The sequence below is a fragment of the Pocillopora damicornis genome, chromosome 5, assembly GCF_964200805.1.
Source record: "Pocillopora damicornis chromosome 5, jaPocDami1.2, whole genome shotgun sequence".
NCBI classification, from domain to species: Eukaryota; Metazoa; Cnidaria; class Anthozoa; order Scleractinia; family Pocilloporidae; genus Pocillopora; species Pocillopora damicornis.
The window spans coordinates 22,854,223-22,871,740 of NC_142674.1; the positions used below are offsets into that span (position 1 = coordinate 22,854,223).

General features: G+C 39.8%; 1 protein-coding gene across 1 annotated transcript; it reads right to left on the bottom strand.

Moving 5' to 3' along the window:
• Positions 1–507: 507 nt before the first annotated feature.
• LOC149046016 (uncharacterized) lies at positions 508–7,875 on the bottom strand. The gene is made up of 2 exons (XM_089206341.1): positions 1,563–7,875; positions 508–1,195 (listed from the first exon to the last, which is right to left on the bottom strand). Exons 1-2 carry the CDS (start codon positions 7,727–7,729, stop codon positions 1,129–1,131), a joined length of 6,234 nt encoding a protein of 2,077 aa, XP_089062467.1. The 5' UTR covers positions 7,730–7,875; the 3' UTR covers positions 508–1,128.
• Between the last annotated feature and the right edge of the window lie 9,643 nt (positions 7,876–17,518).

A 17,518-nucleotide genomic window follows, 5' to 3' on the forward strand; every position in this document is an offset into this window, starting at 1 on the left:
CATTCCTGCCATCCGAAAGCGATTGTAAACTTGTCTTCATAGATTAGTTTTCATCAGGATATATTTTGATGATTTTTTTCCGATTTAATTTTGAGTAAGGTGCCATTTCCCCATTAGTATGTTCTTAAGTTTACGTAAAGCCGGGTGATATTGAATAACGAAAGGCAATATTTTCTTCTGCGTGATGTTTCCTTAATTTTTTAAGTGACCCTTCTCTACTGGAGCAGACAACTCCAGATATGTATTTCTCCAGAACTTCGTCAGGTTTCCTCGATCCCCTTCTTTAGTCGTATTTTTAAGCTCTGTACGTTTTTTATTTATTAAGTGTGGAGCGTGTCAGATTTGTTTTTAGGATGGGTAACGCTTCTCCTCATGCGAATCCTTTCTTTACGCCTCGTAAAATGTGTTTACGGGTCGGCACGATTCCTGCCAGGCGTTGAGTAATATTAACAAATTTCTCCACAGTTGCCCGTATGTCAACAAAAAAAGAGGAGTGGTTGACAAGGATCCTTTAAGATGCCACATCAAATTTATTCCTCAAATATTGAAGGTTTTGTTAACTAAACCTTACAAAAGGCTTTAAAAAAAATTTAACCAGATTCTAGTGGTTCGTTTTATACCTAAACTACTGTTTTAACTTTACTGATTTCGCTTAACTTTAAAGCCTTACTAACGACAACATTTTTCTGTGCATATTATATTAGCGTACCCAAGGTACCGCCCCTAAAAAAGCTACGTGCTATTCGTATAAATTACCTGATTATAAATTCAGTGCGGAGGATGAAAAGTAATACTTGTTTACACCTTAAGTCACCCCTATGAAAAAGAGGTGTCGAGTGTGCTAAATTATACCTGTAAGATAAGACCGCCAAAAGGAATAAGAAATGATCAACTGGCTTATTATAATTTTTACTGAATGGCTTATGCTAATATATTATTTCCATTCATTTCCAACGTTTAAATAATAAAAAAAAAACACTGGATAGATACCAATTTTATCTTTTGACAACATTGAAAAAGAAAGCACAAAAAATTGACCTCGATCTAATTTGGGATAGCTCCTTTTTTAATTTCAATGAAATACCAAATAAAGTATGTTCTCTACTTTGCTCTATCCAATTTATGCATCTAAAAGTCTTTTAGCTCTGTTTCCTTCGAGTGATTCTCATTATTTACTCTGTCTGGGTCTCTTTCTCTGTAAAAAAAAGGGAAAAAAAAACAGCAATTTATTATTAACTCGATTAATATTTTGGATATAAAGCATATACAATTATACCAAGCTCAATATCTAAAAATATAAATGGCTACCACTTGTATGTGATTGGCAGAGAGGCCCTTTTAAGATTCTATATTTACACCAGAGAGCGTCGATAGTAACTCTCCGAAAAGAAATAAAATATATATACATATATATATATGCATATATGGATATATATTTAACTAGCCTTGATGTTCAAGGTAACAAAGGATCCCCGCCGACAGTCAGCGACCAGTAAACCACAGCTACCTTCACATCTACTTAGACTTTAATTTGTGAAATATCTTTTCGGACTGAGTCTTACCTCTGCTTGTCAAACCCGAGTCTCACGTCATCTCCAATCAGCGTAAACGAAGCCCACTCAGACACTCTGGTACACCCGCTTTTTTTCATCCACTTCATGGCCTGATGAAGGGATTCACTGGCACTTTCTCCCTCTACAAGGTGTTTGTAGAACCGACTCATCAGCTGCTCTGTTGCTGAGTCTGAAATGGCCCACAGCGCAACCAACACCGAGCGAGCACCGGATCCTAAGAACGCACGGGCAATTCCTATAACTCCCTCGGCTCTAATTTGACCCCTTCCACTGTGACAGCAGCTAAGTACTACCAGTTTAGCTCTGACTTTCACTCGTGATACATCAGCCATCGTCAACATGTAATCTTCCTGTGGTGGGATACCGTTTCGCCTGTTGGAAGTAGGAATGGGGGAGAGGGCAATTTCTCCTCTCTCGGCGTCACCATGGGCAGCAAAATGAATGAGGCTCACTGAACTTATCCGCTCAAGCACCGCCTGCTTTGTTGCTTCTTCTCCTACCAGAGGCAGAACACCCACCAGTCGTCCGACCATCTCCGCTTCCTCTCTCGCACCTAACAATGACGGCAGCCAATTAACCTTAGGGTTGCCTATTATCAAGGCACCAGTGTTGCTGTGATAGTCCTCTGGGCTATCTTGAATAATCATGAGTGTTGTCAAAGAAGGAATGACACGGATGCTATGAGTCTCCGAGAGGTATTCGGCTCCCTCCTTTTCACTCAGTGCAGCAAAGGGAACTTTGTACAAACTGCGGTCAGGAACGATGATGACTTCAGGCTCCTCAAGCAAATCATAAACGGGAGCAATAAACATTTTGTAACACAAAAATAGACTTGAAATCATTTTCTCGTCCTCATCCTCGTCCTCGTCCTCGTCCTCCTCCACGAGTCGTAATCTTGCTGAGCTCTTCTTTGCGGGGGAGGGAGGTCGCAATTTAACCATATTTAAAGACCGATCTTCACAATCCTTAGTGGGCAAAATACCAAGACTCCGGAAATTATCATCCAAAAATTTACTCAAAGGCAAATCTTTGGGCAACCCAGCCTGAACTAGGTTCTCTTTTACTGATATTCTTCTATAGTGAATGACTCCACTTGTCTTTAAGATCCACAAACGCAGATCATTGTGAAAATAAGAAATGTACAGACAAGTACAGTTATTTTTCTTTCTAAAAATGTTCTCAACGCCAAACCAAGATTGCGGATTAGCAGAGATGTGCGTTCCAACCGAGTACTTCTCTACCATTAAGTCTGATAGGCCTCTAGCTCGACCCAACTCCTCAACATAAAGAGCATCCCGAGCATTTCCGGCGTAACAAAGCAAACTACAAAGCAGCTTGTAGGGAAATATTCCTGAGCTCTCCAAAAATGATGTTTTGAACTGATCATTGGCGCCTAAGAAATATCTCAGCTCCTCATACTTTTCAATGCAGAGATAAAGACACGAAAGGGATTCTTTTTTTCTATCTTGCGACAAATACAAAATGGCGTAACTTTGAAGGATTTCGAACTCTTTTCTTCTATCTCCAATATCTCTGGATATCGATAAAGCTTTCTCTAAGCATACTTCTGAGGCTTCATAATCTCCCATAGCTCTACACACACGTCCAAAGTTTGCAAGATCTGCTGCTTTCCCTTCTTTATCACCAATTTCGGTTCTGATGACAAGCGCTTTTTGGAGATACTCTTTAGCCTTGTCGTATTGCCTGAGCGACTGAAACACAGTACCTAGGTTTCCATAACATGATGCTTCCCCTCTTCTGTCACCAATTTCAGTTTTGATGGCTAGCGCTCTTTGGAGATACTCTTCAGCTTTGTTGTATTGCCCAAGCGACTCAAACAAATTACCAAGATTTCCGTCGGCACTTGCCTCTCCTTCTCTGTCGCCAATTTCAGTTGTGATGACAAGCGCCTTTAGGAGATACTCTTGAGCCTTGTCGTATTGCCCGAGCGACTGAAACACAGTACCTAGGTTTCCATAACATGATGCTTCCCCTCTTCTGTCACCAATTTCAGTTTTGATGGCTAGCGCTCTTTGGAGATACTCTTCAGCTTTGTTGTATTGCCCCAGCGACTCAAACAAATTACCAAGATTTGCGTCGGCACTTGCCTCTCCTTCTCTGTCGCCAATTTCAGTCGTGATGACAAGCGCCTTTTGGAGATACTTTTGAGCCTTGTCGTATTGCCCGAGTGACTGAAACACAGTACCTAGGTTTCCGTAACATGATGCTTCCCCTCTTCTGTCACCAATTTCAGTTTTGATGGCTAAAGCTCTTTGGAGATTCTCTTCAGCTTTGTCGTATTGCCCGAGCGACTCAAACAAATAACCAAGATTTCCGTAGTCAGTTGCCTCTCCTTCTCTGTCGCCAATTTCAGTTGTGATGACAAGTGCCTTTTGGACATACTCTTGAGCCCTGTCGTATTGCCCGAGTGACTGAAACACAGTACCTAGGTTTCCATAACATGATGCTTCCCCTCTTCTGTCCCCAATTTCCGTTTTGATGGCTAGTGCTCTTTGGAGATACTCTTCAGCTTTATCGTATTGCCCGAGCGACTGAAATAAATTACCAAGATTTCCGTAGTCACTTGCCTCTCCTTCTCTGTAACCAATTTCAGTAGTGATGACAAGCGACTTTTGGAGATACTTTCGAGCCTTGTCGTATTGCCCGAGCGATAGAAACACAGTACCAAGGGTACTGTAGTCTGTTGCCTCTCCTACTCTGTCGCCAATTTCAGATCTGATGACAAGCGCCTTTTGGAGATACTCTCGAGCCTTGTCGTATTGCCCGAGCGACTGAAACATAGTACCTAGGCTTCCATAACATGATGCTTCCCCTCTTCTGTCGCCAATTTCAGTTCTGATGCCAAGCGCTCTTTGGAGATACTCTTCAGACTTGTCGTATTGCCCGAGTAACTGAAACAAATTACCAAGATTTCCGTAGTCAGTTGCCTCTCCTTCTCTGTCGCCAATTTCAGTTCTGATGACAAGCGCTCTTTGTAGATACTCTTCAGCCTTGTCGTATTGCCCGAGCAACTGAAACAAATTACCAAGATTTCCGTAGTCAGTTGCCTCTCCTCTTCCGTCGCCAATTTCAGTTCTGATGACAAGCGCCTTTTGGAGATACTCTTGAGCCTTTTCGTATTGCCCAAAAAACTGAAACACAGTACCTAGGTTTCCATAACATGATGCTTCACCATTTCTGTCGCCAATTTCAGTTGTGATGACAAGCGCCTTTTGGAGATACCCTCGAGCCTTGTCGTATTGCCCGAGCGACTGAAACACAGTACCTAGGCTTATATAACATGATGCTTCCCCTCTTCTGTCGCCAATTTCAGTTGTGATGATAAGCGCTCTTTGGAGATACTCTTCAGCCTTGTCGTATTGCCCGAGCGACTGAAACAAATTACCAAGATTTCCATGGTCACTTGCCTCTCCTCTTCTGTCGCCAATTTCAGTTCTGATGACAAGCGCCTTTTGGAGATACTCTTGAGCCTTGTCGTATTGCCCGAGCGACTGAAACACAGTACCTAGGTTTCCATAACATGATGCTTCACCATTTCTGTCGCCAATTTCAGTTGTGATTACAAGCGCCTTTTGGAGATACCCTCGAGCCTTGTCGTATTGCCCGAGCGACTGAAACACAGTACCTAGGCTTCCATAACATGATGCTTCCCCTTTTCTGTCGCCAATTTCAGTTGTGATGACAAGCGCTCTTTGGACATACTTTTCAGCTTTGTCGTATTGCCCGAGCGACTGAAACAAATTACCAAGATTTCCGTAGTCAGTTGCCTCTCCTCTTCTATCGCCAATTTCAGTTCTGATGAGAAGTGCTCTTTGGAGATACTCTTCAGCTTTGTCGTATTGCCCGAGCGACAGAAACACAGTACCAAGGTTACCGTAGTCACTTGCTTCTCCTTCTCTGTCGCCAATTTCAGTTCTGATGGCAAGCGCCTTTTGGAGATACTCTTGAGCCTTGTCGTATTGCCCGAGCGACAGAAACACAGTACCAAGGTTACCGTAGTGCGTTGCCTCTCCTTTTCTGTCACCAATTTCAGTTCTGATGACAAGCGCCTTTTGGACATACTTCCTAGCCTTGTCGTATTGCCCGAGCGACTGAAACAAATTACCAAGATTTCCGTAGTCACTTGCCTCTCCTCTTCTGTCGCCAATTTCAGTTCTGATGACAAGCGCCTTTTGGAGATACTCTTGAGCCTTGTCGTATTGCCCGAGCGACTGAAACACAGTACCTAGGTTTCCATAACATGATGCTTCACCATTTCTGTCGCCAATTTCAGTTGTGATGACAAGCGCCTTTTGGAGATACCCCCGAGCCTTGTCGTATTGCCCGAGCGACTGAAACACAGTACCTAGGCTTCCATAACATGATGCTTCCCCTTTTCTGTCGCCAATTTCAGTTGTGATGACAAGCGCTCTTTGGAGATACTCTTCAGCTTTGTCGTATTGCCCGAGCGACTGAAACAAATTACCAAGATTTCCGTAGTTAGTTGCCTCTCCTTTTCTATCGCCAATTTCAGTTCTGATAACAAGTGCTCTTTGGAGATACTCTTCAGCTTTGTCGTATTGCCCGAGCAACAGAAACACAGTACCAAGGTTACCGTAGTCAGTTGCCTCTCCTTCTCTGTCGCCAATTTCAGTTCTGATGACAAGCGCCTTTTGGAGATACTCTTGAGCCTTGTCGTATTGCCCGAGCGACAGAAACACAGTACCAAGGTTACAGTAGTCAGTTGCCTCTCCTTCTCTGTCGCCAATTTCAGTTCTGATGATAAGCGCCTTTTGGACATACTCCCTAGCCTTGTCGTATTGCCCGAATGACAGAAACACAGTACCTAGGTTTCCATAACATGATGCTTCCCCTCTTCTGTCACCAATTTCAGTTTTGATGGCTAGCGCTCTTTGGAGATACTCTTCAGCTTTGTCGTATTGCCCGAGCGACTGAAATAAATTACCAAGATTTCCGTAGTCACTTGCCTCTCCTTCTCTGTCGCCAATTTCAGTTCTGATGATAAGCGCCTTTTGGAGATACTCTCGAGCCTTGTCGTATTGCCCGAGCGACTTAAACACAGTACCTAGGTTTCCATAACACGATGCTTCCCCTCTTCTGTCGCCAATTTCAGTTTGGATGACAAGCGCTCTTTGGAGATACTCTTCAGCTTTGTCGTATTGCGCCAGCGACTGAAACAAATTACCAAGATTTCCGTAGACAGTTGCCTCTCCTTTTCTGTCGCCAATTTCAGTTGTGATGACAAGGGCCTTTTGGAGATACTCTCGAGCCTTGTCGTATTGCCCGAGCGACAGAAACACAGTACCTAAGCTTCCATAACATGATGCTTCCCCTTTTCTGTCGCCAATTTTAGTTTTGATGACAAGCGCTCTGTGGAGATACTCTTCAGCCTTGTTGTATTGCCCGAGTGACCGGAACAAATTACCAAGATTTCCGTAGTCAGTTGCCTGTCTTTCTCTGTCGCCAATTTCAGTTCTGATGACAAGCGCTCTTTGGAGACACTCTTGAGCCTTGTCGTATTGCCCGAGCGACAGAAATACAGAATTAAGGTAATCGTAGTCAGTTTCCTCTCCTTCTCTGTCGCCAATCTCAGTTCTAATGACATGCGCTCTTTGGAGATACTCTTGAGCCTTGTCGTATTGCCCAAGCGACTGAAACAAATAACCAAGATTTGCGTAGTCAGTTGCCTCTCCTTCTCTGTCGCCAATTTCAGTTCTGATGACAAGCGCCTTTTGGACATAGTCTCTAGCCTTGTCGTATTGCCTGAGTGACAGAAACACAGTACCTAGCATTCCATAACATGATGCTTCTCCTGTTCTGTCGCCAATTTCGGTAGTTATAGTAAGGGCCCTCTCAAAATATTCCTTCGCCTTTAGGTTTTCGCCAAGTGTTTTAAGCATAATTCCAGACTTTATGTATAAGACAAACAGCATCTTGCTGAAAAGATCTATAAAGATGTCTTTGCTTTTTTGATCGGTGCTATTTAGCAAAATCAAACATTCCCTGCGTATCTCAATGGCTTTCTGAATGCGATTTGAGTTGACCAAGAACATGGAAACATAGAAGGCGATGGTCATGAAAGCTATCATGGCTTCTTCTATTAGGTTTCCATTGCCATCCTCTCCTGTAATCATGGAAACATTATTTTTAAGTAACGCAATACAAAGTGATTCGATAATCTGGATTCATAATGAGTCACTACAAACCGGAACACACATGTTAAGTTACAAAAGCAAGCTTGGTCGATTTCACCTTGAAACTTTTTGTAACGAGCTGAAAGTGTTAGAATTCACTATATCGGCTTTAAAAAAAATTGAAGAAGGGTGTGGATAAGTACAACTGGAACACATCAACGGATCACATTCGGTGAAACTTTTACAATTTTATCTGACCTACACAGATTGTTTGAAGCAGACTGTGTGACTGTCACGCTATGAAAGTCATCTGTTATCCAAATGAGTTTTGATCCAGCTGTTTCGTTTATTCTTCTTATCAAGTAAAAGAAAAAATGACGCATGCTTTAGTTTGATTAACGATCGTATGTCGTGGGGTCGCGCCATCAATTAGGTGGTTTTGAAAGGCTGCAGGTTTCTTAAAAAAACAAGAAGGATTGATAAACCTTTTACTACAACGTTCTGGGAACATTTGAAAATGTTGTTCTAGCAGTTTATCACCTCACCGGTTAACGAGATTACTTATCTGAGGTATATGGCTGAAAACGAATCTATTCGTAACTGATAAGGATGATTGCCAGGATTTGAGGTAACAGGGGTTTGACAAACTCGGTTTGTCACCCTTCATTTTAGTTAAGTTGTGATCTTTACACAACATGACATGACTCTAAAGTCACAGGATAAAGATAAACAAAACAGCATTTATCTTAACTTTTGCTGTGAGAACTTTCCCCATGCATAGTTTCTATAAACAACATTAATCAACGGGGTAAATTTCTAAAAAAACTTTGGTGGGATATACAATATAATTTGGCTTTACTAACTGAGTTTAAAATGTAAATTGGCCATTGTGATGAGTTTATGAAGCTGACGTTTCGAACGTTAGCTCTTCATCAGAGCATTTGATAATCTTGGGGAATCAATGATGTTGTACTACCTGTATTCTGCAAAGAAACTAGCAAATAATTTCTCCAAAAGTACACCGATTCTGGAACCAAAACTACCCACCGAGCTGGTTATCCTCACACCGGTCATTTGTCATGAACATATACGTTGTCACGACCAAAATGTCCATTTCTCGTCTTCTTTGGGGCGACCGATGGAAACTTCATGGAGAAATACAGCGTCACGCCATCGTGATAAGGTGTTTATGACAACTGACCGGTGTGAGGATAGTTTCGTGTAGATCAACCGACTTCAACATGTTTCAAATAATATACAAGTATAACAGTGTATCTTCAGAGAATTTCAGATTGCTCAAATTCCCATGAAAGGTGCAGCACTCGGAATCTGGATGATATGTACACGATTTGAGGTCTATGTTTGTAGTTACGTCGAGTTGTCCTCCACGAAGGTTGGTCAATTTTTTTTAAAAGATGACAAACAGAGGCGAGATTTCTCTTCAGGATATTGCTCATAAGATCACATTCTTTCAAAGCCTCGCACGTTTCATTTGTCTGAAACGTTTGTTGTTGAGAACATTAGGTGTAAACATCGCCAAATTATGCAATATCTGATTTCTGAGCTTTTTTTGCGAATTGCCCCCATAAAAAGTAGAGGCAGGCCCGTAGAGATTTTTACATATTTAATAACAAGAATATTATAATTCGCTAGGTGGGTAGTTTCGGTTCCAGAATCGGTGTACTTTTGGAGAAATTCAGATGAACGTTTTCCCTGTTTTTCCCGACAACGAAAATGACCGAAACTGTACCGAGGTGAATAATCTATTGGTGTGTTCTCATTCACTCCCAGGGAATATTGAATGAATCAATGTGAAGACAAAGGATGTTACTATGTATGGTAGAAGTGCCAATTTGTAATGTTTTATTTAGCTTGAGATAGAGAAATAAACATTTCACTCTTTTCTTGCGACGTTTTTGTATGAAAATGAGGCCCCAGGCCTCGAACAAGCAGTCGTTGTTACCATGGCAACAAGATTGTTGCCGCCTTTAAAAAGGGCATTTTTGTGCATCCCCCTGAGTGCCTAACTGCATGTAAAATTTAAAGGGGGGTTGAAAATTTTCATTTGCCAAGATGTTTGATTCTTACAGACTTGATCTCAAGCGTTTTAATTCTTGGGCTAACAGGAGACAACCTTTAACCACAACTGTCTGGAAGATTTCCTGACATTCCCCTATATGGCATGGAGCGCTTGAAAATATTGTTGTAGCAAGCTATTACCAAGTAACGAGCCTACTTATCAGATGAACGTCACTGAAAACGAATCTATCCTTAGCTGATGAGGATGATGAACAAGCTGTGGGGCCACAGAGGTTTGACGAACTCCGGCTTTGTGACGAATTTATTTCATCCGGTGGCGATTTTTGCACAACATAACATGACTTAATAGTCACAGGACAGGACAGGACTTTAAAAAAAATAATAATTTATGCATTTGCGATAGAGAAGTTACTTATTTCACATGTGACCGTAAAGTTAAAACTAAAGTTAAGACAAAGTTACTCTAAAAAAAAAAGTACACTGATAAAATTATTGACCGATAAAATTGACCTCACAGCTGACACTTTTGAAAGTGAAACGACAAAAACAATGAAAATCAGATAACAATTTTTCCTACATTCCTAAACTTCCCTCAGTAATGAGGCCAACCTATACCATGATTTTTAAGTGTTTTGTTCCACGGAAGAGATAAACAACTTTCAATACATCTTGATTAATGTAAGAACCACACGATACGATTCTACACGTTTTTGATCTTTTAGAATATCAAATATCATTGATGAATAAAGTTGATTTTTCTTGTCAGTAAAGGGTTTATCGAGTTTATATGAGAAACAAAATAATACATGGTTGCTTGTGGATATGAAATTTCTCTTCTCGTGTTCATGTCGACATCTCACTCATTCGCTGCGCTCACTCGTGAGCTACGTAGTTAAACACGCGGAGAGAAATTCCATATCCACGCGCGCCCATGCATTATTCTCTATGTAATCCTCTTTTTCCCACTTTTATGCAGGCACACACCATGAGTTTGTTAAATAGCACCAGAAAAATCTCAAGATTTTTAACCAAAGTTGTTTGGGTTTATTTTATAGCCTAACAAAGTAATCAAACCAAATTGATGTTTGAGGTTCGAAGCTCACATCCATCGTAAAAGTAAGCGTTCTGATCAATAACACTATGACAAGATTAAAGTAATCAGTCAAGTAACGTTCTGCTCCTCACCAGAAATACACTATCTTTCCTCGTGAGCTCTCAGCGTGATAGGCTGACTTATCTTCTTACGGAAGACTGGTGCTTTAACAAAAAGTGAACGAGGTCAAGTTTATTACCAATGCAAATTACGGCCACTGGAAAACTACGAACTCTTGCATCGCGATTATCCTAATGACATCAGCAATGAAATAAATATATTTGCTTAATTACGTAATTACGAAAACAATCAGTTTCTGCAATTACGGTTATTGACAACGTGTTATGCAAACATAAAAATCGGAAAAGCATTCATAAGACTTTCCTATCAGAGCTTACTTCTCTGGAGTGATTCAATATTTTTAGATAACAAAATCCGAGTACCTAAGTTTCCCAAACATTCCGAAACTTGCGCTTTCACAGTTTCTTAGGGTATCCCGATGTTTTGGGTATCCAGATCACTTCTGTTTTGGGTATTCCCTCTTGGCTATTACTTTGAAAGTGAAACGGCAAAAACAATAGGGGACATGGATGTTATGATAGTTAAACGAACGTTTGGCCTCGTTTCTAAAGGCTTTAATCTACAAAAACCTCGTGCTACATATACTTCACAAAATGGCGTCTTCACAGAACGAGTCCGCTGACACATGTGTTGACGGGCACTAAAAGGTATCGGTGTCCCGGATTAACAATAACATTAACAATGTAAATTACGAGTACCGGTAAAGTACTTAAATGAAGTTTCCAATGTTTGACTGTCACTACAATGGAAAAGCAAAAGATCTAATTGGCAGAACAATAGCTCAGCAAGCGCGTTTTAAAATTTTTTTACATTTCTTAACCGTCCTATGCAAAACAATTCACCACGATTTACGTCGTCTGCGAACCGAAACCGCGACGGCAAATTATTTTAATTTCCATTTGGAACTCAACGCTTCTTTTATACGTTATGCTGAAGTTGAGGTGTGGTGCCGTATGAGACGGCAAACAAATGCAGCCATTTTTAAAATTCTAATTAAAGGCAGAAATTCATGTTTAAATCGAAGCCTTCCTTGCATTACCTGCTTTATTTTTCTCCAATCATTCTGTACAGTTGAAATCGGACAGTGTAATCTGACAGTTGGCTGTAATCGGACACCTATAATCGGACAGTTGCAATTGAAGAAGCATTATACTAAGTCCAATCAGCTAAATCCACCAATCACAGAATTAATTACAATAACCATAGCAACAACCACTTATCTTGAAAAATGAAAACTGGTGAATTTCAAAAATGGAGTAATTTTTTCCTTTTTCACGTTGTCTCTACCGGAGATGTTTGTCCAAAATGTAATTGTTGTTTACGGAAATTTTTAATCACTCGTAATGATTACAGACTGAATTGGATTCCCCTCGACCCTATTACCATAATCAATCATAAAGTTGCAATTTATTCGATTGTAATTGGTTTAAAAAACTCCCATTATCCACTAATTCACTTGCCAAGTCGTTATCGGAGAGTTTGTTATCCAAAAAGTTTGTTATCGAACAGTTCAATAAGTTAATCACATTCAAAGCGGCAGTTTAAATCAACCAATCAAACAATTTACGCCTCCTCGCTAAGTCTTTTAATGCAAATTTTCTTTCTTTTCTTTCGTGACCTGGCTGTTTTTCTTTTCTCAGAAATTGTAATTTCCATGATTAATTGGTAAGAAGACTTTGTCCAATTCAGTCTGAAATCGTACACGTGATAAACAAATCGGACTTCCGCTGCGCGGTCGACCGACTTTTTCATCACTCCTGTGATTACAGACTCCACTCAGCCTTATTACAATTACATATATGATCATAGTGAATTCAAGGAAGTTGCTTGGTTGTTGTTGCTGATGAGAAACCGGGTTTTTACAAGTAATGAGCTCATTTATCTGGCGAATGTCCCTGAAAACAAATATTTTCATGGCAGATGAGGATCATTGATAAGATGTGAGGCCACAAAGGTTTGACAGGGTCGCTTTGTAACAGATCTATTTCTCTTCGGTGGCGAACTTTGCACAACGTTACGCTTCTTAACAGTCACAGAATAAAGACTGACCGAGAAAATAGGGCTGATTCGTTGGAGGCTTTGCCATTCATTAAAACTTTACTCATGCAAAATTCATCTAATTAACAATTTACGATAACTATTTACTGAGTAAATGACAGAGTGCCAATTATCCTTCGACTTACACTGACCAAGTTGTCGACCTCGTGGTTGATGCTTTTGAAAGTGAAACGACAGAAAAAAACTTGAATGAGAGATGTTCATGACTTTTCCCCACATTCAAAAACCTCCTTCTCTTGACTAACCTTAATCGCGACCGTTTTGTTATTCAGGAAAGAACACAAAATTTGCTGAGGGCATATTCAGTTAGATTTTAAAACCTTTTTTAAACTGGAGTCTGTTTTTTTTAACAACTTAAAATATATGTAAAACCCTATCTGAAATTCTGATATTAGTCTAGTTCACAAAGTTTGATGACCGGCATTTAACTGTGATTGTTTTGTTGTTCAGATGAGAACGCAAACATTCAGAACACCCTGAGGGTTTATTTTTAGATATTAAACCATTCTCTACGGCTGTTTCTTTTAATTTTAACACCTTAAAATCGTTTGTTTGTAAACCCTAAGCTGACACTTTGATATAAATACAATTCACAAAAGTTTGCCTGATGGCCGGCATTTTAACTTTGATTTTGAACTAGTGTTCTTAACGCGCAGCTAACCCGAAGCATAGAAAAAGGTTTCTACGTAGACTCCAATATATTATGTAAATGTGCCACCAGCTTACTCGCTCACTGACCCATTCAGGTGTAGACACTACTGGGAATAAGTAACTTTGATCTAGTTCTTTTATGATCCAAATAGAACTTTTGGATTTACTCATCACGTGAGGAAACTCAAAAACTTTCCCCCCCTCAGTCACTTATTTCTCCAAAGGCAACTTGTTCATATTTTCAGCGATTGCGGAGTGCTTTTATTGCGTAGCTTGACAATTAGACAACGATAATATTACTGGAAAACGAAAGCCCCTCAGAAATCAGTATTCTACTTTCGAGAAAAAAAACATAAAACAAATGTTAATTCAGCCGCAGGCAAATCAATTATTTTTCATTGCGAGTATTCAAAGAAGCAGGTAAGGAATACAGTCATCAGTATGATATCTACTTTCCGTTTTCTTAGATTTTTGGATGTTTTTTCGTGGTGATCAGTGGTGACCATATATTGACTACTGACTCAAAGTAGTATTCAATGAGTTTTAAGCGTTAACAGTCTGAGCCCGACAAGAAAGATATTTCCTAGTTAGTACTACAGCGTTCTAGATATTTCTTAATTTTTACTACAGCGTTCTAGAAACCTTCCTGACATTGTGCAATATGGCAATATTCGAAAACATCGTTTTAGCAGTTTATTACCAAGTAATGACTTTACTTATCGAACCAATGTCGCTGGAAACGAACCTTTTTCATAGCTGATGAGGATGATTGGTAAGATGTGAAGCCACTAAGGTTTAACGAAGTCGCTTTGAAACAAATTCATTCCCTTCGTTTGAGATTTTTGCATAACATTACATGACTTGATAGGCGTAGGAAAAATGTCCACAAAACAGCATTCATTTTGTGTGGGTGGGGGGGGGGGGGTCCTCAATGGGGTCATCTTCCTTTCTGAGCAGCGGTGTCATAGACTAGCCTCTTTTCTTATGGGAGATCTTGGTACTTTTACAAAAATCGAGCAAGCTCCCGTAAATTAACAGTGAAAATTATGAACACTGGAAAACCACGAACTGTAACACCGCGAATATCCTCTGACTTCAGTAAAGGAAAAAACGCGTTATGAATATGTCTTAAAGACGAAAAAGTACGTTTTTACTATGTATGCAATTACGGTGAATTTAGGCAAGTTTCAGTTTCTCTAAGAAAATTAAAACATCTCTCTTCGTGAGCACGCGGCGTCATGACTTATCTTCTTATGTGAGACTGGCGCTTTAACAGACAAAGAAATAGATTACGGCCTTAGAAATATATGTACCATAAAACCCGCCGCGAGCAACCAAAGATTTAAGTGAAGGGTATCTCCACCATGAAACGCTTGTGTACAAGTTGACAACGGAAATTCCATTCGAATCTATCGCGATCTCTATATCGTTCGTTGAACTCTTCTGAAACAAAGTCGAGTTAATAGCTAATGCAGATCATAGCCACTGGAAAACAACGTAATGAGGCACCACGGATTTCCTTCAGCGAGGGACAGTCCACAACATAAATAGGGGTCTGATTTTAGTTTTATGATCATCAATTTCTCAAATTGAACGACACTCAATAACCTTAGTTAATGAGGATAAATTATACGGTATGAGCCACAGAGATTTGAAAAAGTCGCCGTAGAACGAATTTATCCGACCGTGGTGGCGATTCAATCGCCCCATAAACCGCTTTACGAAGGGCTAACGCTCGAAATGAGACATAACTAGGTATAGCAAACACAAGGATCGAAAAAAACCGTTATCAGGCTTTGCCATTAGTGCCTTACCTCGGCTACAGTTACTAAATAACTAAAGCTGATAAAAAACTGAGCGACTAGAAAAGATTTTCAATCGCACTTACCAAGATGTTGAAAATGTGGCTGATGCTTTGCAAATGAAACAACAAAAATAACGAATTACAGTCGGGACTTTTTTCAACCTGCCGAACTTCTGCTGTCACAGTGTTCTGGGTATCCAGATCCCTTGTGTTTTAAGTAATTTCCCTCTCCCCTCCGGGCTAATCGAAATAAAAACGAAAAGTTTCAATTGCGCAATTTTTTGTGTGTGTTCGTATCCCCGTCTCTCGCGTCCTATTTAGGTTGAAATTTTGAACAGTTAGTGATCATATGATAAAATTCTTATTGACGTGAGTTTGGTTTGGCTCTCGTTCATGACGCAAGGACTTCGCTGCGCTCGGTCCATAGATCAAAAACATGATCATGATGATCATGACCCCGAGCCAAGTATAAGTTCCCGTCCGGCCCTTCCACTCAATCAATAAGTACTCAGTATTTCGGTTTCCAAGGACACAATTTTTATCTCTGATGATGTAATTGAACAAAAAAAATGAAAAGTGTTATTCTTTTTTATTCTTTTTTAAATAGGGAACGTCAGGCTTATGTGTTAATCTCTTTGAAAAATTTGATTTTCATCACAAGATCGAACACAGTACAACAAGTTTCTTTCTCTAAACGGTAAGCTATATGTGCATGATAATCAACTCCTTGTAATCGTGAACTTTTCATTTTCTAGCGGGTGTGATTTGCATGATCGAAGGCAAAAATGCTAAAAAAAACTAAGTGACTGTATTCGGTTTGGCACGTCACACTCTACTAGGGATGAAAAATGAATCATTTTACCCTGTTTAATGTGAAACGTCAGGCTTAATGTTCATCCCTTTAAAGGGATGAACACTTAAAGTTTCCTTAACTTCAGGAAAGTTTCTAGAACGCTGTAGCACTAATTAAGGTGAATCTTTCATGTCGGGCTAAGACTGTTAACATTTAAAAGTCATTGAATACTACTTTGAGTCAGTATTCAATATACGGTCACCACTGATCACCACAAAAAACCCAAAAAACTAAAATACTAAGAAAAGGGAAACTAGATATTGTACTGATGACTATATTCCTCGCCTGCTTCTCTGAATACTCGCTATGAAAAATGATTGATTTGCTTGAGGCTGAATTTACGTTTATTATGCACATAATGGTTAACATTATTTACAATGATGTTAACCATTATTCGTACTATATAGCAAAAATTTTGATGCTTAGCCGTAAAAGCCATCACCCCATTGAGACCCTCCTTCTACTATAGTGAGCCCATAATTCTCAAATGCGACTTGTTTGGCTATGACCGTGTACCCTTGGAAAACGAAGTTTCCCCGAATTTCGAGAAATCTGGTAATGTTGACATCAATTCTAAATTAAACGGGAGGCAAGCTTGGAAAGCTTGCAATTATTTATTATTTTTCGAAGACAAGGAGGAATATTAGCCATCATGAATTTTCATCATTAAAATGTTGACTCGATGTTAGTGCCCTCTAATGGCAATTTTCTTGTAATTTTCTGAGGAAAATAGGAAACGAAAAGGTAAAAGCAGCGGGAAATGCCGTTGCGAGTTTTTTAGGAAAGTGCCTTCTGTATGCACGGATCCCACAACGTAACTGTAGTGCAGTCCATTTCCCCCACCTCTCTAGTTAAGCCTCTGCCTAAAATTGTACGTTGTGAGGTTCCTTAAAAGATTTAGATGCTTAGATGAGTCATTTTTTCAACAGTAATTGATTTAATTAGAAAACAAACATACAGGCTGTAATTCTTCGAAAAATTCACTAACTAGTTTGAAGGCCCATTTCCAACCTTGATGCAACGCGGTCGTCTGTTTTTTAAATAGCGCCTCTGAAGGGTCAGTTATTTTAACCTTGTCACGTCTCAAAATATCTTCTGCGTTTTCTCCGATGAATTTGAAGAGCTTATCAAAATAATTCTGTTTAAAACAGTTCTATACGTTTTAATCCGGCATGGAATCAGGTGAACCATTAATTTAGTAGATTCTGA